This window comes from Epinephelus moara, chromosome 12 (genome assembly GCF_006386435.1).
Source record: "Epinephelus moara isolate mb chromosome 12, YSFRI_EMoa_1.0, whole genome shotgun sequence".
NCBI classification, from domain to species: Eukaryota; Metazoa; Chordata; class Actinopteri; order Perciformes; family Serranidae; genus Epinephelus; species Epinephelus moara.
The window spans coordinates 13,640,626-13,661,434 of NC_065517.1; the positions used below are offsets into that span (position 1 = coordinate 13,640,626).

General features: G+C 41.2%; 2 protein-coding genes across 5 annotated transcripts in view; both read left to right on the forward strand.

Moving 5' to 3' along the window:
- Positions 1-903: 903 nt before the first annotated feature.
- Positions 904-16,701, forward strand: flvcr1 (FLVCR heme transporter 1). The gene is made up of 10 exons (XM_050058149.1): positions 904-1,960; positions 2,583-2,727; positions 3,769-3,909; positions 5,004-5,071; positions 6,552-6,655; positions 7,545-7,655; positions 9,398-9,503; positions 9,637-9,748; positions 9,837-9,904; positions 12,358-16,701. Exons 1-10 carry the CDS (start codon positions 1,232-1,234, stop codon positions 12,454-12,456), a joined length of 1,683 nt encoding a protein of 560 aa, XP_049914106.1. The 5' UTR covers positions 904-1,231; the 3' UTR covers positions 12,457-16,701.
- Positions 16,702-17,296: 595 nt separating this feature from the next.
- LOC126398707 (uncharacterized) overlaps positions 17,297-20,809 on the forward strand; it is a 17,502-nt gene continuing 13,989 nt past the window's right edge. For all 4 annotated transcript variants that reach the window (XR_007570801.1, XM_050058258.1, XM_050058259.1 and 1 more), the window contains exon 1: positions 17,297-17,566. Coding sequence is in view for 3 of the 4 variants with exons in the window: in XM_050058258.1 (XP_049914215.1) it covers positions 17,383-17,566 (184 nt within the window). In the remaining variant the exon portion in view is untranslated. The remainder of the gene's footprint in view (positions 17,567-20,809) is intronic.

Sequence of the window (20,809 nt, forward strand, 5' to 3'; positions counted from 1 at the left end):
AAACACAGGCACACATCAGGGAGAACCACATCAGCGGGACTCAAACGCTAATGAATAAATGTAGGTTTTGAGCCTGGACTTAAATGAGTCAATGGTGGGGGCAGATCTGATTGGGAAGGGGGATGCTGTTCCACAGTTTGGGGGCAGACACAGCAAAGGCACAATCACCCCTGAGCTTATGTCTGGAGCGTGGGACAGCCAGGGGCCCCAGGTCAGCTGACCTGAGAGACCTGAGGGTAGAATAGGGGGTTAGAAGGTCTGATGTAGGATGGAGCTAGACCATTAAGGGCCTTGTACACAGACAGGAGAACCTTAAAGTCAATTCTGAACTTTACTCGCAGCCAGTTACTAATTACGTACATTTAATAACAATTGTAATTTTCAATTCTTATTTTTTATTAGCGCAAGACAGTAATATAGGCTAACATTAATATCACAAAGTACGAAGAAGACAATTTAAAAATATAATTAAATTATTATCAATATTTACTTCTTGTAATATATACACACACACACACACAACATATATTCAATTATTTAAATTAGAAAAATCAAAATGGAAAATAATCAAGAAAAAAATAAAACAAAAATAACAAAAAAAATAATATCAGGATTATAATTGGCCTATTTTTTATGTATTCATTTATTTGTTAGACCCTATTTTATTAATTTATTATTATAATAGGCCAACATGCTGTAATAAGCTGCAAGGCTACAACTTATATTTTACCTTACTAGCTATTGCATCATAGCATCCCAGCTTCCACATGGACACCGGTTACCATTTACTTCTACACCCTGGTAGTAACTTACCAGATACTACAGGCTCGTGCTGCTCTTCTATTGGCTCATCAGCATCGGAAGGCCTCGTGTCAGCGTCGGCTGAACAAAGGATAGAAGGACGTAAAGAGGCAACCAGAGAGACGCACAAGTCGGGTAGGCGGCAGCCTGCTGGTAGAGAGAGGCCGGGGAGGAGACAGAATATCCGGATGTTTTAAATAAGTAAACATTTGTCGTGTTAGAGGAGGTTGTTTTACTTTGTATCCAGTCTCAGTGAGGGTCATGTTATAGGCCTAGCATTTGATGTGTTTTAAAGCGTCGTAGCGGTAGTGACAAGTAACCCGAATGAGGAAACCACTCTGTTTCGCGTGTCCTCGCTTCCTGCCTCGCTCCTAGGTGTGAATTCGGCTCAGCAGCGGGGGAAAAGGACAGAAAACATCGCACAGACATCATGGTTGCCGGCGAGCTCGTGCAGGAGCATCTGCGCGCGGACACTGGCGCACCTGACGACATCACGGTCGCCAGGAAGACTCCCGAGCTGGACGGAGCAGCCGAGAGATGCGCGGATCCTGCAGAGGAAGCGGCGCTGACGGGCGGGGCCGGGGTTACAGACTCTAATCGGGCGCTGGAGCAGGAGCAGGAGCAGGAGAAGGAGGCGCAGCCGGATGAGAGAGAGGCGATGCTGCCCAACGGAGGAGGCGGAGGAGGAGAGGCGGGGGAGAAGGAAGGGAAGACGCTAGAGACGAGACTGTATTGGCGCCGGTTCGCCGTACTGACAGTCTTCAGCTTGTACTCTCTGGTGAACGCCTTCCAGTGGATCCAGTACAGCATCATCACCAACGTGTTCACCCAGTACTACGGGGTGACTAACGACAAGGTGGACTGGCTCTCCATCGTCTACATGGTCGCCTACGTGCCGCTCATCTTCCCGGCCACTTGGCTGCTGGACCGGAAAGGCTTGCGGCTCACGGCCCTGTTGGGAGCCGGCCTCAACTGCGCCGGCGCCTGGCTCAAGTGCGCCAGCGTGAGCCCCGAGCTGTTCGGAGTCACCGTCATCGCGCAGGTCATCTGCTCCGTGGCGCAGGTGTTCATCCTCGGCCTGCCGTCCCGCGTCGCCTCGGTGTGGTTCGGACCCCGGGAGGTTTCCACCGCGTGTGCCACGGCAGTGCTGGGAAACCAGGTCACTTAATACAATTATTGTTACATTTTACGATGTGTTTCAAAGGCAGACATTGAGTGGAATATATAACCTATATTAGAGCAGAATGGAGGAGATTAGAGAGAGATAGAGTCATGGAAGTGTTGGAGGGGAAGTGAAGATAGATGGAGCCACCAGACAATCCTCAAGTTACTCAAGTACAGTTACTCTAGTACAATTGGAGGTACTTGTAGCCTTCTCTGAATATTTCCAGTTTATGTTTTTACTGTGCCATTCTGCATAATGTGTACTTTTACTCTTTGCACTTAAAGTCTTTTTTGATACTAATACTTTTGTGCTTTTACCTAATTAATGACAGTGTATTTACACAGTGGTATTGCTACTTTTATTTAAGAAAATTATCTCAGTACTCCTTCCACCGCTGCCAGCCAAACAGAGTAGAATAGAAAGGAGTCATGGAGGATACAGAGAAAATTTGGAGCCAGTAGAGCAGAAGAGAGTGGGAAATAATAACTGAGTAGCACAAGGATGTTGTTACCAAACCCTCAATTCAAACATATAATATGATAACACACTGTATAACAACAAGTTTGTAAAGAAATATCTCTTTCTCTGTATGTGTTTCTCTGTCGCTCATCTCTAGTTGGGAACAGCCATAGGTTTCCTGTTGCCTCCAGTTTTGGTTCCCACCACGCCTGACAACACTGAGCTGACGGGTCACAACATCAGCATCATGTTCTACGGCACCGCCACTGTCTCCACGGTCCTCTTCCTCCTAACGGTTATAGGTACACACCACAAACACATGTGTCACACACATGCTGTATTGCATATATTCACTATGCACCGCCATCTGCTCCAGTCGCAGGGGATTTATGGTTCGGTTACCTCCAAGTCATGTGAGGTGACTACAGAAATGCCTCTGTACATCAGAACAGAGGTGTGTGTTTGTGTGTGTTCTTGCCCATCTGAGGACCAGATGAGAATATCCCAGAAGTCTTCCACTGTGGGGACATTTTGCTGCTCCGCAGATCTGTAAATGAGCAGTTCAGGATTAAGACTTGAGTTAAGGATTAAGATTAGAATAGGATTACGTTAAGGCCTATTGCTAAGGGTTACAGTTTTATGTATATCAACAATGCCTTGTGCTGTGGTGAAGAAAAGGGTGGAGTCAGTGGTTGGTGGAGACAGTAAAACAGTCATGAGACATCGTTTTAAACCCACACCATTACCCTCAGGCTTTAAAGAAATATGAGACATCATGGCTGTGGTTTCAACCCGCCAGTCACATACAAAGACATTCTCTAATTAATTCTCTATCTAAATTCATCACAAGGAGTTTCAGTCACTTCATCACTGATCACTGTATTTCACAGTGATAGTGTGACTTTGACTATAATAAAAGTAGACGTCACGTTTAATGGGTGATTCTTTTTAAGCAAATTTTGTGTCCTTTTATTTTCATACTGATCGGTCTCATCAGATAGATGCTTGATCTGCAAAATAAGTTCAGAACTGATGCCGCTGATACCGATCCATACTGTAGGGAAGACTTGAAGCTGCTCCTTCAACCGCATACATAAGCATTCAGTGATAACCTATTAATTTGACTGCAAGTACATCGAAATCAGGCTTTAGAGAAAGTGTCCAATGTTTGTGGAAGTGTTGTTATTTTACATTTAAGCCTGGTGGAGTTTCCACATGCTTGAAATCTAAATACACATATAGTTGATTGCTGCTTTCTTATATTGTGGTATTTGTATTCATGTGTTTATCTCTCTGATTGACAATTAAGAGGCCCGCCCAAACTGTCTCTCTGTGTTCTACAGTCATAAAGGACCGGCCTCCTCTCCCTCCCAGTCACGCCCAGGCTGTCCTCCCAGACTCTCCTCCTGAAGATTACTCCTACAAACAGTCCATCTTGAACCTAATAAAGAATAAAGCATTTGTGCTCTTGCTCGTCAGCTACGGTAAGTGTGAAATACCACCAGATAAATGGGAACATTTGAATGTTTTTCCATTCATTTTTTAGAGCACTTTGTGGACTCTCGGATCTAGAGTGTAAGTTTCTGTTACTACAAGCAGTCTTAACTCCTGGAGTACCATCAGCACATGAGAAAACTATAGTTAGGAGGTCAAGGACCTGCAGTTATTGAGTCCTGACCTGCTTGAAAGCTCCTGGAAGAGTAATCAATCAACACAATAGATGTAGTACTGCTTATACAGCTACCACTACTGCCCACCATTTACCTTTACTCCCACTATTATCACTTGCTACTATCAATTGTTTATAGTCTGGAATTCTTAACCTAATCTGTTCCATTTCAGATCCTTAGAGCCTATTGAAAACACTGATAACTAAAGGTCCCTGTATGATGAGTTTCAAGACCAGCAGGTCCTTTAAACCAGTGGTTCCCAACTGGTCCAGCTACAGGGTCCAGAATTCACTTTAGTGATTAGTTCAACGTCCGTACAGTTTAATACATTAGGTGTCATACTTGCAGTTGGCCAAGTTGTTGAGCTAGCTATCCATCAGTCAATGATTTTACAGCAGGAAATTGCACTTCAAAGTAAAAGCTCTGTGCTGAAAATTTACTGTACCTTTAAATAAAGTGTGTTTTTTATAAACTTGGCACGTTCCTGAGTCGCTTGTGGTCCATTCAGAGTGGACCCGTGACCCACTGTTGGGCCGCGGGCCTGCGACCCACCAGTTGGGAACCACTATTTTAAACCAACTGAGGAATCTTTATAGAAATAAAAACTTCTGTGGCTTTCTCTCCACAAACTGAGCATTTCCCCTGGAGGATGACGAGAGCCGCTTGCACTTTTTCTGCACTCTCATGTTTCTATCTATCTATCAATAGATATAGATTTTATAGTTGTATGCTAACAAATGAACACTCTAGTAGCATTAATGTATGTGTCCTTGTAAGAAAACCCTCACCTACTAGTAAAGCCCGTGGCTGTTGTTAAGAATTTTATCTGAAAACATTAAAACCAAACATGTTCATCAAATTAATTTCTAAGCCTAATGGATAGACTCTTTGTTTCTGTTTGATTGCAGGTATAATGACTGGTTGCTTCTACTCTGTCTCAACACTTCTCAACCAGATGATCATGGCCTGCTACGAGGTAAAAAAAACCAAAAAACTCACAAACAGCTGGTAGTCAATGAGGAAATGAAAACAAGCTGTTTAATCTCATGATCCTTCTTGCACTCAAACCTATCTATTTCAGCTGGGTTTTAAGAGAGGGCCCTCTTTACACCTGTTATGTTATTTATATATATGATTGGGGTGCTTAAAAAACAGCTTGTCACAGCTACTCAGTGACAAGTTGATCAATTTCAAAATGGAACTTTGAACTTATGATTCCACACCCCTTCCTTTGGGGAGTGGGTCAAAATGGGGGTAAAAACATCACAGAACAAAACCAAAGACAATTCCTCAAAGGTTGTGACTTGGAGAACAACATATGTTTCACTCACATCCTGATATAGAGATTTTAACCACTGGGTGACAATTTATATTTAATTTGCTGGGTAGGCGTGTTCGCCATGCTCCAGATAGCCCAGAAACTCATTTTGGGGGCAATCTTGTCATAATCGCTTAAGAATTTGGTCATTTACAAAATGGAACCTCAAGGCACCTATTTAAGACCCCTTTCCTTTGGGAGACGGACCAAAAACACATTTCCAGCCCATACCATTATCAATAGGGGGCAGGTCGAACTATCTGTGTCAGTTTTTGCAGATATTCTCTTTGTCCATTTGACAACTTTTCCACCTCAGCTGCACTTAAACCATTTTGCACCATTTAGCTTTTTAATCTGGTCTTCCCATTCATGTTGAAAATGTACATAAAACAGGTCGATGGAAACTGGGTGGTGGATGGAAAAACAGAGAGAAAAGAACAAAGAAACCTCTGATGGCTTTGATAAGACATGAGCTTATTGTCTGAGTTCATTAGCTGTGTTCACGCATGCCTGCTGCCCACCATAACACTGTCAGTGTGCGTGCACGCATTCAGACACACACACACGCGCAGGAGAAGCAAAACGTTGGGAAGAATGACCAATTCACTCACTCTAAAACACTTTTCTTTCTTTCTTTCTTTCTTTCTTTCTTTCTTTCTTTCTTTCTTTCTCTCTTTCACACACACACGCACCCTAACTAATGGAGAGGCTGACGCTCATTCAGTTTCTGCTTATCATAGCAATGCACACTATCCCTGTCACACACATGCAGGCACACACATTCACACACAAACCGAGAGATGGTCACCCTTGCATGAACTTATAAAACTCTCTGAGCTGAACTGTCAGATGACAGACCTCTCCCACCAGAAACCCTGTAAATCCCTGACTCCCCCCATTTAAGAGCCCACACCCATACTGTATACATGCACTTATAGAACATGTGACTGATAGTTCATCTGTAAGAGGAACCTTTATGCCTCTGTTCAGATTTGATGAGGTTAAAGGAGCACAAAAGCCTCTTAAGTCAGCTGTGTGTTTCTTCTCAGGCTATACTAACATATCCTATCTACTCTCCCATCGTCTCCTCTCCTTCTCTTATCTTCTCTCATTTCCTCTCCTTGCTTCCTCTCTTTAGAACCAGGAGTTGAATGCTGGGAGAATTGGTTTGACTCTGGTTGTTGCTGGAATGGTCGGCTCCATCCTCTGTGGTCTGTGGCTGGACTACACAAAGACATACAAGTAGGCAACACAAGCACACACTTTCCCCACCTGTTCACTGTAAGCTAACTTCTCACTGAATTTACAAAAACATCATGTTATACGTAGTCATTTTTTTGTGAATAGTCAGGAAAAAGAGTTAGTGGCTCTAAAAAAAAACAGGCTCAGGTATTACATGGCAGGAAGTATGTGGACACTCCTTACACTCCTGGCTGAAGGCCACAGATATTCGGAGATAAGGTTTGGCTCACAGTTAGCATTCCAGTTCATCCCAGAAGTTGAGGTCAAGGTCAGGGCTCCTTGCAGGCCAGTGAGGTTCTTCTACACCAGAGTGGCAAAAACATTTATTTATGTAGCTGGCTTTGTGCACAGGTGGCATTGTCACTATGACAAATGGAAGGGTCCTCCCCAAACTGCTGCCACAAATTTGAAAGCAGGCATTGTCTAGTATATCATTGTTTGCTTTTGCATTAAGATTTCCCTTCATTGGAAGTTGAAAAACTGATCCAGATGGGTGTGTCCACATACATTTTGGCCATTTAGTGTATTGTCAGTTTCATGTGTCCATCGCATGTGTGAAAACAAAACAATTCTAACAGCAGAAAGAGTCGATAAGGTCAAATGAAACCTGAAACAGTCCTGTTGGATGGAGTTAAGAGACCCCACCCTAACCTGTCTGCATGCAAGGTGTAATGTGTCTCAGTAGTTTTCGTCAGTACATTCAAAGGAATGGGATTTTCCCACCGTACAAAATTAATGCCAGCCCATTTTATTTAAAATCTGATCCGTTGTTCATGTGTTTGTGTTTTGGAGACAAGTGGGAGGAAAATGAATCATAGCTTGAGATACAGAGGATGATCACAGAGGGAGAAGATGTTATCTCAGAGTCTGACGTGTTTGTGTTTTACAGGATGACGACTCTGATCGTGTACATCTTGTCGTTTCTGGGCATGATAGTCTTCACTTTCACTCTGAACCTCGACAACATCCAACTGGTCTTCTTCACTGCTGGAGCTCTGGGGTACGCCTGGCCACTCACACACCTACTAAGTGATACACTTAGATAAATTACAGATACTGTTTACAGAATGCATTGCATTTGTTTTTTGTAAATACTACCTATTTATATTGTATATCTATAGGATGCAATATATTTAAAATTAGAAACATGTGAATCGAAATGCTATATACTGGTCTGTATTTGTCAAAGTACACGCAGAGGATTTAATGATGAAACAGCACAGAAAAGTGATCATGGTAATGCCACAGTTCATATTGCAATTATAGTATTTGGCAGTTGAACCACCTTAAGTTCAGTGCAATCCTGACACAGGACATTGTAGCATGTTTAAATAGCTCCTGTATGTTTCCAGGCTGCACAGTGTCATATTATCCCAGAGGTCTGACCTTACGCGTGACCTCATAAAGTATCTCCAGGTATGCCAGAGGGCTCATAAACCCCAAGGACTCTGCACTGTCTGCATAACTTGTTCCTGCCTTCACACTTTATGTCCATTAACAGCACCGACCCTCAGTACGAGTTTATCCTCATATGAGGACATCTCATTTTGGGTATACTGGACCTTCTACTTCATTCTGCTTAACTTAGACCTGTTGTCCTCGTTCGTGGACACTTTTTGTGCCATCTAGTGGTAGTAAGAGCACAATACACTAATCCATGTTAAAACAAGATGGCCGCCATCTCTGCCAAGTCAGTCTGCAGCCGATCCTGACACAAAAGTGGACAAGTTCCAAAACCAGATCACATTTTATGGCTGATACTTGTTTATTTATAATTAATAATGTTTGTAGTTTGATATGGCAACAAATTTGACCAATTTTAGCAACAGTAACAAGTTCAGACACTGTTTATATGCAAGTACTCATTTGAGGACATTTATACTTTATTATCGTTGACGATGTTTAGTTCTTTATACTTATCAGGTCTTACTGATCACAAATAGATAGGAGAAATTAAAAATGCATACCAAACAAAAGTGAATGATTGATATATACATATAGCTGCTGAAACAAGCCAAAGACACAAGATCATCTGCTGCTGCTTTCCCCAGCCTGACGCTGGGCTTCAAACTGGCGACTTAAACTCTGACCTTTAGGCTGCATCACTTTCTGGTTTTACACTCAGAACTACTGCTTTCAAAACAAACAGTGAAGACCCAATTTGAGTTCTGCCTCTTTATGTCGCTGTTGTAGGTTTAAACACACCTGGTGTGGGTGTGCAGCAGGCACTGCGTGGATATTTACATATAAATAAACTTCAAAAAATAGAGGGCACATTTACAAAACGACACATTCCAAACATTTATGGCACTTACACGATTTGTTCAGCAAGATAATCTTCACAAATGAAGTAGGCTATGAACAAACTACACCACAGTTGCATGATTTAACGTCGCCACCACAACAAAGGTGTTAAGCTGTGCATTCAAAAAACTGGAGCACTCTATCGAGCATCCAGGATGTACAAGCCATCATTTGTGGACTTTTCAATCTGAATATAATCACTTAGAACAACACACGTGCATTTAAGGTGGTAATTGTTTTGAGCAGGGCTGTGTGTCACTGTAGACTGCAGCAGCATGGATTATACTTAGGACCTCTTTAGTTTAATCTATTTTGGATTTTTGGGAGATTTATTGACATCCTTAGAGGCTGTGATGTCATATTTAAGCATGATAGACAGATTATGTGACTTTATTTAGTTTCTAAATTCTGTTCCTGTTACTTATGTCTATGTTTCAGATTCTTCATGACAGGTTACCTGCCTCTGGGCTTTGAGTTTGGAGTGGAAATTACCTACCCAGAGTCTGAAGGAACGTCGTCAGGACTCCTGAATGCTTTTGCTCAGGTATCACAAAGTTCCTAAGTGACCTGAAAGTGTTACATGTTATACTTTTACATTCATTAATCACACGTTTGTTCCTCTGTGTGTGTGTGTGTGTGTGTGTGTGTGTGTGTGTGTGTGTGTGGTGTGTTTGCAGATATTTGGGATCATTTTCACTCTGATTCAGGGCAAACTGACCACAGACTTCACTCCACTGGCTGGAAATCTCTTCCTCTGCGCCTGGATCTTCCTGGGAATTCTGCTCACTGGTAGGCTGTGTGTGTGATTATGTGTGTGTGTTTATTTGTATATGTCAAACCAAATATTTGAAAAAAATGTAATGTTTTCATGTTTCAGCCTTAATTAAGTCAGAACTGAAACGACACAATGTCAACATTGGAGCTGACAGCAACCACCTGCAAGCAGTAAGTACATAAACACACACACAAAAACACCTCTGCCGTCTTGTACCCAAACACACACAAAGCAGATCACGGTCTTTGGCCACTTTGCATTATAACTGCGGAATGTTTTTCTGAATATTCCTCATTGTCAGATAAATTTCATTAGTCTTCAAGCAGCTTTAGAGGCATATGCTAAATCATTAGCACCTTTTGAACCCCTTCCGAAAACATTGCTTTATGGGAAAGCGTTAATGAATCTTTAATATGTTTAATAGGTTTTGTCATCCCTCTCTTTTATTTATTTTCACATACTTTGTGCTACCATTTTCTTTGCCCGACTATCATCCCCTCTTTCATCAGCGTCCCTGTCGAGTGCCCTTTAGAGAGGACAGCATTTAGTCTGAGTGTCTTTGTTCAGTATTTTCCCTCCTACGGGCATCCAATGGGGTGACCTTATGACGAGACAGATTCTTGAACCTCTCTCTGCTTTTCCTGAACAGAGTGTCCCTTGTCAGTTCGGACATCTAGTCTCTTTTGTGTTTCTGTCCTGGCATACAACATTTCGTCTACACAAACAAAGCTATAAAGTCCTCTTTCTTCTTGAATCTCACTGTACCACCAGCTGATTATCTGTAATGATACCTGAGGGTGCCCAGCAAAGCAGTCTTCAGACAAGCCAGGTCATTAAATCTGTTTCGATTTCTGGACTCTTCAGTCTTGGTGTTCTCACCGTCCTGCTGATTCACCACTGAAGTGCACTTCAGACGAGGCAGTTCATCAAGCCCATCCTCTCCTTCCTCTTTGTCCTTAGCTCAGAGGTTTCACACAGAGATCACACAGTCATGTTTGAGGTTTATGAGATTAATCACAAGACAGAAAATGAATGTCTCACGTCGTTTTTTCCTTCTAAAAATCAACTGAAAGAAAATGAAAAAGGGAAATCACAGTTTTGCCACATTGTGGCACCACCATGTCAATTTAATTGTCATTTGGCGCCATCTGGTGGTGGCATATAGACAGACACTTGTAGATACTAAAATAAATTTACTAAAAGCAACCTAAGACTGCAACTACTTTCACCAGGATGAATTCATTTTTCCTTCAGGGTAATATAACTGTAAAATATAAACTGTAACTGTAAACCTGCAATTATTTATGTGAAAGAGCTGCCTGTTGATTTTTTTCTGAAACAAGAAATCAACTTGCAAATAGATTCAGTCCAGCTGGATAAATACTTAGCTAGTAAGTGAAGGTTCAGACGATAACATGACTTGTTACACCTCCTCACCCTACACCTTGTTGATAACAAAAAGCATGTGTGGTAGATTAAAATGAAGAATGATTCTGTGTCAGTTTTATTTAGAAACTGAAACCTCAAGAGAGATTTCTTGAACATAGTCTGGGATTTTCCACTTTGAAAATAAGAAGGTAACACCAATGACAACCCTGCTGTCTAAGCAGGCTCATATTTCATTAATCAGCACCCTTTTAACCTCATCAAAGTAAATGTTACCACATTATGATGTCTGTCTAATTCATCCGTGGCTCTTCTATACTGCAACAAATGTTTGCGGACGGAGATGCACCGATTGCAGTTTTCTTGGCCAATTCCAATTTCCAGTTTTTTAAAAGTCTGCCCTACTTATTCCGATTTTGCCCGATTTCGATTTTCTTTTTTTTTATAAGAAGTATAATTAACAGCAAACACAGACATGTTTTATCGCTTTTTTATTGCAACATATACAGATAAACAGAGGCAACAGATTTCTGATTACAGTCGAGTGTTTAACCGAGCTAACCCCACATCCCATTTCCCCCCAACCCTACCCACACCCCTTTCCCTTCCACCAACCAACATGAGTAATACCCACACAGACAGAGCATCCTTATTTACACAGATTCCACATTAAAATTGTGTTTGGACGTGCATCATTGACTCTTGCTGATGATAGTTGCAGGTAAGACATGTCCAAAAAGCTCTGAAGCCAGTGAATAATTGAGATATCCTGAGGGGGTTTCCAACACTGGACTAAAATCTTCTTAGCTGCAGTCAGGCCGGCATACACAAAAATGTTTGTGTATGCCGGCCTGACTGCAGCTTTTTGTGATTCCTCTGAGTAGCAAGCATGGGGATGAATTACAGCTTTTTTCCTGAAGGTCTGAAAAAGTTGCAAAATATGTAGCTACATTGTAGAAATAATGTTGCTAATGAGGTGTGTGACAAAGCGTATTTGACATAGTGGAAATGATATTGAGTTGCTGTGATGAAGTTGGTCAATATTAGTGCGGCTAAGCATGCGAGGTGAACCACTGTGTGTTGCATGCATGTAAATTTTGATCTGCAATATCTGAGACTGACCGTCCAGTTAACGGTCATGGTCAGTCAAGCTGAATATCACCAGCCGATCGGTCGGCACATCTCTACTTGACCAACTGTTTTGCTGATCACTTCCCTCCCCTTTTCTTTCTCCTAGCTTCCTACTGAGTGTCCTGGGGACTTCCCTTCAGAAAAGAAAAGCAACGGATTCAAGCTGGAGCCCTCCCTCAGCTTCTCCCGTGAAACCTCACTGTGACCCTGCCAAGTCACTGCATCGCAGGACAACTAAAAAGGTCTCCCTGCTGCCCTGGGATACTTGCTGGCACAGCTCTCTATGTGAACCACCTAAAGGTGCACTTGATTTTTTGTTGCCAAGCTCCTAGATAATTGGAAAGACAGAGGCTCTGGATGTGATGCCAAGTCTAGTCAAGCACAGCCACAATCTACAGTGGATTCAAGACAGGCGGGTGACCAACAAGTCACAGAGGGGCAGCAGGTCACCCCCAAAGCTGTTTGACCTTGTTAAAGCTCCCCTGCAGTAACATCCAGGTCCCAAACACTTGCATAGAAGATTACCTCCAATTTACAGAACTTGTGGAGATGTTGTGGATTGGTTAAAAAAAAAGTATGCAAGCAATGTCATGCAGAAAAAGCTCCAGTGCACTTTATTACTACTGCCCTCATTGTGGGTGAAGCATGACGCTCCCAGTTTGGTTACTGTATGTAAATCCAGTTTTACTGGAAAACAGGCTGGTAAAATACGCTTCCGATTCCTAGATCACCGTCAAAGGTTTGCTGTAGTTGAAACAAAATTCTCCTGTGATCTTGAACAATCACAACAGCAAGTGAAGTTTTCGGAGTCTCCAGGTGTCTGTGTGGCAGAACCAGAGAGCCAATCTGTTTGGTTTTGTACTGCGGCCACAGCACGGGGCCAACGTCTCCTGAGTTTACTTGAAATATCCTTATCCTCATGCTCTGAACTGAAGTTGGAAAACTCACTTTAAATGTTGTTCATATTGCTCCATTTGTTTCCTCCACTACATACGGCTGTAGTAGCTACAAAAGAGGAACACATCTGAAATCTGGTTTGAAGTTGCTTCGGTTGAGGATAGTCGTCATCAATCCTGTTTATTTTTCTGCAGTTTTGCATGTATATAAGACAGGCCAAGAAGCAGCTGCAAATAGTTTTGTGTGGTTTGTTTTAGTCTGCATAATAATGGGCTGACTTACAGTCATACCATTAATGACAAACATAAATGGTATGACTTTAAGTCCCAGGAGGTCTAGGCAGTTACTGGAATCTTCGCAGGTTTTTATTAGCAGCTTTTCTTTGTGACACAGGTTTATTTATGAATGTTGTCCTGCATAGGTGGAGATAAATTATTCCGTTGTGACTGAATGCGCTTATCTGGTACAAGAAAAAAAAAAAAAATACACTAGGGATGGGAAGTCATATCATTCATGACAAATGACTGATGCAAAAGAGAAAGAAGTTCAGAGGACTTGTGCTTTGCTTTCATATTCTAGGGGTGCATCCCTCAGTGTTTTCTCTTGTTTCCTTCCCTTAAGTCACCACCACAAAGGGACAAAGGGAGCAGACGGACAGGGAAGACATGTACAGGCAATTTAGAAGTGTCCATTTGCTTTGAAGGTGCAAACTGACACTAAGAATAAAAACACTGTGCTTTGAAAGAACATTATGACGTCAGAGAAATCACTGAGAAATCTGCTGTAGTAAAACAGATGTATGTATTCTATACAGAAGCTTGTACAGTGGCTTGTACAATGGCTTCCCTGACAACTCAACAGTGCTGCAGTGTTACCTTCACAAACCACAGTGGACCAAACAGAATGTGAATATGTTCTGTGCACAAAAAGAAACACACGCACAACGTCAAGTTTTTATACTCTAAGGCATGATTTCAGATGTGTTTTTAATGTTGACGTGTCCATTGTTACTCTCTGAGCATCACAGCTGACAGACGGATGGACAGCGCCATCCTGTGGGGCTCTTACAGTAGTGACAAAGTAAACAGTGGACAGGAGAAGCACATAAGAGTTCAATTCTTTTTTTTTAAAGGTAGGGTGTGGAGGATTTTCCAGTTGCTGTTTGTAAACACACATTCAAATTTGGCCCCTCCTATCAGGCTCAACTCTCCCGGGTGTACGGAGCCCGGAGGTACGGAAGAAGGCTTCACAGAAGAGGTTCAGGCAAGGCTAGCGCTGGTGCACGCTCGGACACGCTCGGGCACGGCACCTGCGCTCTCTCATTGGCTGGGGAAATCTCCGCCCAGAAGCGGTCCAAGCTCAAAAAACATCAAAATACAGTTAAAGGGCAGGAGCTCTGCAAACAGAGTCATCACCACACATGAGTAGAAGCCCATAGGTGATGATTAAGCAGGATTTCATTTGTGTATGTCTATATTTTGTTTTGTTTGAAAATCCTCCAGATCCTACCTTTAACAGAAAAAAGTGCTAATTTATTTTCGATCGATCTGTTCGTTTTATTTCTGTTTTATTAAAGAACTCTATTTTTTTGTAGCTTTTCATTTATAACTTAAAGTATACTTTTTTACACAAGTGTAAATTCAAGTTGCCAACTCTTACCTTGTCAAAATAGATGCAAAATGTGCATTTAGCTGTCACCTAGCTTACCTCCACTTTTGTGTCCAAAGTCTTAAACCCCATCTACACTGGATGTATTTATTTGACAGTCATCTGACATCTGACAAGCATTTTCTTACACAAATTTATTTGTGATAGTTTTATTTGATCTTCGATTCATTTGGTAATGACATTTTTTTTTGGGGTATTTACAAAGTTGTCACTCCTCCCTTTGTATCTCACAAGGCCTGTCTGATAATACTGATCTGTGTTGACTATATCAGCACAGAGCAGTTTATACCCTATACCTTTCTTAATATTCATTTATCATGGTCACATGTTTCCCCAAATTTTTCTCATTCTTTTTTTGGGGGGGAGGAAAATATTTATTTGGTTCGAATTTTTCAAACCTTTGAAAATAGTTCATGTGTAAAACTTCTCATATGTGTGATGCATTCTTTTACTTTCTGGTTCTTAGCAAATGAAGAGCTAACATTTCTTTGTCTTTCTCTAATTTTTTTTACAACAGGAACTTTTATAGAGCACTTGTATTATTTATTTGTTTTGTCAAGCTAGGCTACTTATTGATCTCTGAATAAATTACTAAAGGGTTAATAACGTATAGTTCTCTGGTCTGAAAATACTGAGTTCAACCTCTTTGATACAACCAGTGAAACATTTCATTACACTGTTCCATATTTTAAAAAATTGCATTCAGTAATTTGTCCTCAGTCTTGTGTTTATTCAAACATATTTAACATTGTCCCTCTGATTTCAACATTTCTTTATATGACCAAAACTGATTTTACAAGTGAAATCAGGAAAGGATATTATGTGTTGTGATACTGTTACTGCTGCTGAGACAATTTCTGTATTAAAACCATTGAGTTGCAATGCTTTCTCCTCCAGTGGCTCTACTGTATCCATGATTTTGGGATTTGAAGGGGTTTTTGAATTCCGGTACAAATCCATTTCTGAGTGGCAGGATGTTTTTATGCTCGTAATCCACTGTTACCTGATGCATATCAACCTTATGGCAGATGTCAAACTAATATCCAGACAGCTAAAGTGGTACTTGACAGAAAAGGTTTGCATTAGTCTGTGTTTTTCTCATTGTCAACAAATCCTGTCAAAACACCAAAGACTGCAGTGTGTTAGTCTGTCTTTCTTGTCTTTTTTCCCCAAGCACTTTGGTTTCCGCTGAGGTTTTAAGTTAAAAAGTAAACAAAGCTTAGTGATTTCTTAAAACAGCCGGGCGCTGCAGTTTTTTCACATTTCTCAACCAGGAGTAAGCAATGGTTTTGTTGGGAAATATTTGCAGAAGCGTGATAATTCATATTTGGTGCTCTAGTTGGTATTTGGGGCAGCAGGACATCTGTACAACTGGGTCAAAATAAACTACATTGTGTGTGTTCATGTTAAAGAAGGAGCATTTCACCCAGTGCAACAGTGTGATTCATTAATGTGTTTTTAATAGTTTTTGGACAGCAGTGTTGCTCTCTGGCACAGAGGAAGAATAAATATCAAGCTTTGGTACACACACAATACTTGTCAGGACATACAATCACTGTTGGTTTGGTCTTATCATGGGATTTGATGACAATAAGTAAGATGGAGAATATCGTCAGCCTCATTTAATCCGGATACTGATTTAAAACCACACTGGACACCCCGTGCAGATTGTTGCACTAATTATATCCCATTATTTAAGAATGCAAATGTTTAATTTATCTGTGAAGCTGCTGATGGATTTTAAGTAATTTTCTCAGTAATTCATGAAGAATCTTGTCTGCTGTCATAAATACTGGAATCACATTGTATGCAGATGATATTAACCTGTACATTAAAGTTTGAATCAAAAGACACTGAGTAAAATCACACCAATAAAAGCATTCTACTCCAGTGTCTTCGAGCATCTTTATGGCTGTTTTCTCACACACTGGAAACACAGATTTCCTCTTGAACTACACTCAGCAACAGTTGATTACTTTATCCAGTTGCTAAAAATATCACAGAATCTACAAATTTGGAAACAGCTGAGGGATTACCTGCTTCTCCATAGGTAGAGACAAATCTTCAACGGCTTCATCTTATAAAAACATTTAAATCTTTCAGAGATTGTCAGCAAATTGCCCACACTGTTTTGTGCACCAAAAGCAAAAGTTTTACAAACTTATATTTTAGAGATACAAGCTTTTCACCTGAGAATGATATGGTACCAACACACTGTTGATGTCATAGAATCAACTATAGGCTTGTCTGTAGAAAATAAAATAACCCCAGGGTTCTAAAATCTTATTTGTGATATAATTTATTCAATAACTAACGGACTAAAGTACATCAGATTAAGGAAGTAAAACTAAATTATGTTCACAGTGCCTCTTTTGGCTCATTTTTAAGTGCAAGCGATTGCATAATGATTGAATACTCCGCCTACAACTTCCTCATAAACTTTGTGATGTAAACTTCCCCAAAATACACTTTGCGGGGAGGAATACATTAGTTTGCCCTCTTAAGACTTACATTAGTTTGCCCTCTTAAGACTTAGGCATACACTTACAGAAATGATCTTCCATGTATGTATAGTCTGGATAATTTTGACAGGCTTGAGGTGACTGGTGCTATTTCACAGATATTTTTTCAACTTGGACACCACAGAGAGGAAGTTCCATCATCGCCTGTGATACAGCTCTGTACTAGACACAACAGGCAGAGAATGGCTCGACTGGGATTAATCCTCATTTTTATGCTTCAGTTTGAAGGTAGTTGCTCTGATTTTTTTGTTGTTTAAGCATTATCGTTTTCTTTTTTTGTAAAATGTAAATTTTCATTATTATCATTACAGCCTGGAAAAATCAAACCAGCACAGGAAACAAAAATATCTTTGGGTTCTTTGTTCTCAACATTAAGAAGATGAATTCTGTCAATAACATACCTAAGATTAAAAAAAGGGGCGGGGGGGGGGGGGGGGGGGGTTGTGATCAAATAATGTATTTTATAGTGGTTGACGTGCAGTACAACATCTGTAGCAGGAGGGGTTTACTTCTGCCTCTGCACTGTAACAATTACAACACTCTCCAGCCTGTTGTTTAATAGTCATTGGCCTTTGACTGGACAGTGCAGCTTAAAATATAGACCAACATGACTTATTTCCTCCTTCGGTCCTTTCAATAGACAGTAAGAGTATTGTGAAATAACAGTCTGAACAAGTCAAATGTCTGACCATATGTTTCCACATCTCTCTTCAATGGTGATCATTTGATAAACAATCTTCATGGTTTTCCCTCAAAAAGTAAACAAATAAAATCCAGTGTCTCATGGAAGGGCTCTAGTGAACAAAAAATGGGTTTCCATCTCCTGATCTGTCCTTAAGTTGTGATGCTGTGCCCCAACGTACCAGTTTATGTGCAGTCTATGTCTAAACCAAAGGGGACAGTCCCATCTAGTGGCTGTAAGGGAGGATTGTAATATTTTCCCAACTGGCTACATGTTACTGCACTGTTGACAAGAAAAAAATAAAATGAAGGCAATAAGTTATTTTTGGAAAGCACCTCTAACAAAGAGCTCAGCAGAAAGAATTGAAAACAAGTGAAGAAATGAAGTGAGGTGCAAAAGAAGGATTGTGGAGGAGCGTTAATACGAGAAGAAAGATCTCAAAACTTTTTATACATACTTTTAAAGGACAACATATAGTACAATGCAGATAGCTTCAAGGGCACAAAATCCAAAAGCCCATCTGACTAAGTTTTTAAATTGTGTATATGCATTTAACTCATACTTAATGTTTATGTAAAAAAGGTAACATCAGATGAATTGGTTCAAAATCTTCAATAAAAACAGAGGCATTTGTTTAAAGGTCCAATGTCTAAATGGGGCCATCAATGTTTATGCATCGGCAACCAATTAGCAGCCACTTCGCATTGTTAAAACACAGAGTTGTTGTTTTTTAATGTGAAACTGCTGTAATTAGTGTTTTTACCCGTTAAACTGCCGGGTCTGTTTGTTTTTGAGAGGAAGAGACCTCTGTGGATGATTCTTAAGTTATCAGAGAAAAAAGGTTAGCACAAATTAGCATATGCTTTAGCTAGCGTGCTGTATCGAACATGCCAACTCTTATTTGTTACATGAGACAGTTTTATTATAGTGTTTTTACTGGGTTACTTTTGGGAAGTATGTGGATAATTTGGCTCATGGCAAAAATCTAGTGAATGTCTGAATCAGAAATAAAGTCAGCATATATTAAAGAGGCAACAGATAGGATTCGGGGTTTTTTTAGCTTGGATGCCACCTAGCGTCAGTGGTAACGACCGAAATGACCGTGGGGATCAGAGATTATCTATAAAATGTAGGCTGTAAAGCCACCGGTATACCTCTATGTATATGTAGAATGAGAAGGTGTGTGGACACTCTACTGAATAAATGAGTAAAGAGACCGAGCAACAATTATCAGATTTATCTGAAGAAAAAACTAATAGTAATGCAAATAATTATACCAGAATGCACAGTACCAGTACAAAAAACTCACAGTAAATGATACCAATATGTACAACAATACAACAGTAGACACAGTGGAATTATACCAATATGCATGTAAACAGTCCCGATTCTAGAATAAACGTTACCGTGTGGAAACGATGCGGCCGGTTGGAGCTCAAATTGAACAGGAAACAAAGCAGTGTTCACTTAGCTGGGTGTAACTTAGCTGGGCGATGTCCGTCGATAGCTGCCTCCGTGACAAGAGAACAGAAGGAAGGGGGGGGGGGCAGGTATCACTGTCCGAGGGCTGCCGTAGGATGGCAACGAGGATGTCAGCCGACCAACGTATCACTGTCCGAGGGCTGCCGTAGGATGGCAACGAGGATGTCAGCCGACCAACACTCGCTACCCAGTCCCTGGTTGCGGCGATTTGTGATGCTGGCCAGCTAGGAATGAACTAGCAGCCAGTACAGTACAGTCCTCTCTCGTCTAGCTAACATTTAGCCGTGTTACTTACTGATCCATTAAAAAGAAAGCTAGCTGGACATCGGTGTTAAAGCCTCTTTGGTCACGGAGCTGCCTCCATCTCTTGAACGCCTGACTGAGGTTTACTCTTGTTTTTCCTCTTCTTTTATCACTCTCCTTTTTGCTCCTCTTTGCCTCCTCAGACAGAGGAGCTCGTTTTCTTTTGCTAGGCCGTTTTTCACTTGTCTCCAAACTTTGTCCGTCTGCCATTGTGCTTGTGACTCTAAAGATTATTTTTGGGGCTTTTTTTGCCTTTAATGAACAGGACAGAGTGAAATGGGGTGAGAGAGAGAGTGGGGGTTGACACGCAGCAGAAGGTTGCAAGCTGGAGTCGAAACTGCAACCACTGCAGCAAGGCATCGTCTCTGTACATGGGGCACCAGCACTATCCACTACACTACCGACGCCTTGTGACTCAACTATCTCATGCCCAACTCCTCATAAGGACCAGCTCCAGTCCCTGATTGGCTGACCGACCAATTTCGCAATACATGCATTTCCTGCCGTAAAGCAGATTTTTTTTCGCGAAATTTCGGCACTGGTGGCAGAAGCTTATTGCACAGCCACTAAGTAACCTATGTAAACACTGATAGTCTGATCTTACTGTGCAACCCACATTATTTTCATAATGATATATTTAGGAAAAGATGCTATCTGTTGCCTCTTTAAGTTATTAAAGAAGGTGGAGCACAGATGAGCAGTTGCAGGACAAGCTGACTTCCTGTGACATGCCCAGCAGTGGGACAAACACCAGTTTGTAACGTGAAACTGCTTTAGTCAGTGTTTTTACTGGTTTTAGTCACCTGGGGCCTCATTTATAAAGCTTGTTTACGCACAAAACGGGGCTTGAAAGTGGCGTACGCCACTTCCCACGCAAAGGTTGTGATTTATAAAAATAAACTTGGCGGGTGAATGTGCGCACCTGTAAGCAAACTCTGAGTCATGCGTGCGCACATTTTGGAGACACTGGGAAGTGGCGACGCAGACGGCGAGGTGGAGAAGTG

Excerpts from the sequence above, each read along its gene's own strand:
- flvcr1 (XM_050058149.1), top strand. The coding sequence starts at position 1,232 with ATGGTTGCCGGCGAGCTCGTGCAGGAGCATCTGCGCGCGGACACTGGC. Across the intron at positions 5,072-6,551 it reads TGATCATGGCCTGCTACGAG|AACCAGGAGTTGAATGCTGG; the intron begins GTAAAAAAAACC and ends TCCTCTCTTTAG. Across the intron at positions 7,656-9,397 it reads TTCACTGCTGGAGCTCTGGG|ATTCTTCATGACAGGTTACC; the intron begins GTACGCCTGGCC and ends TCTATGTTTCAG.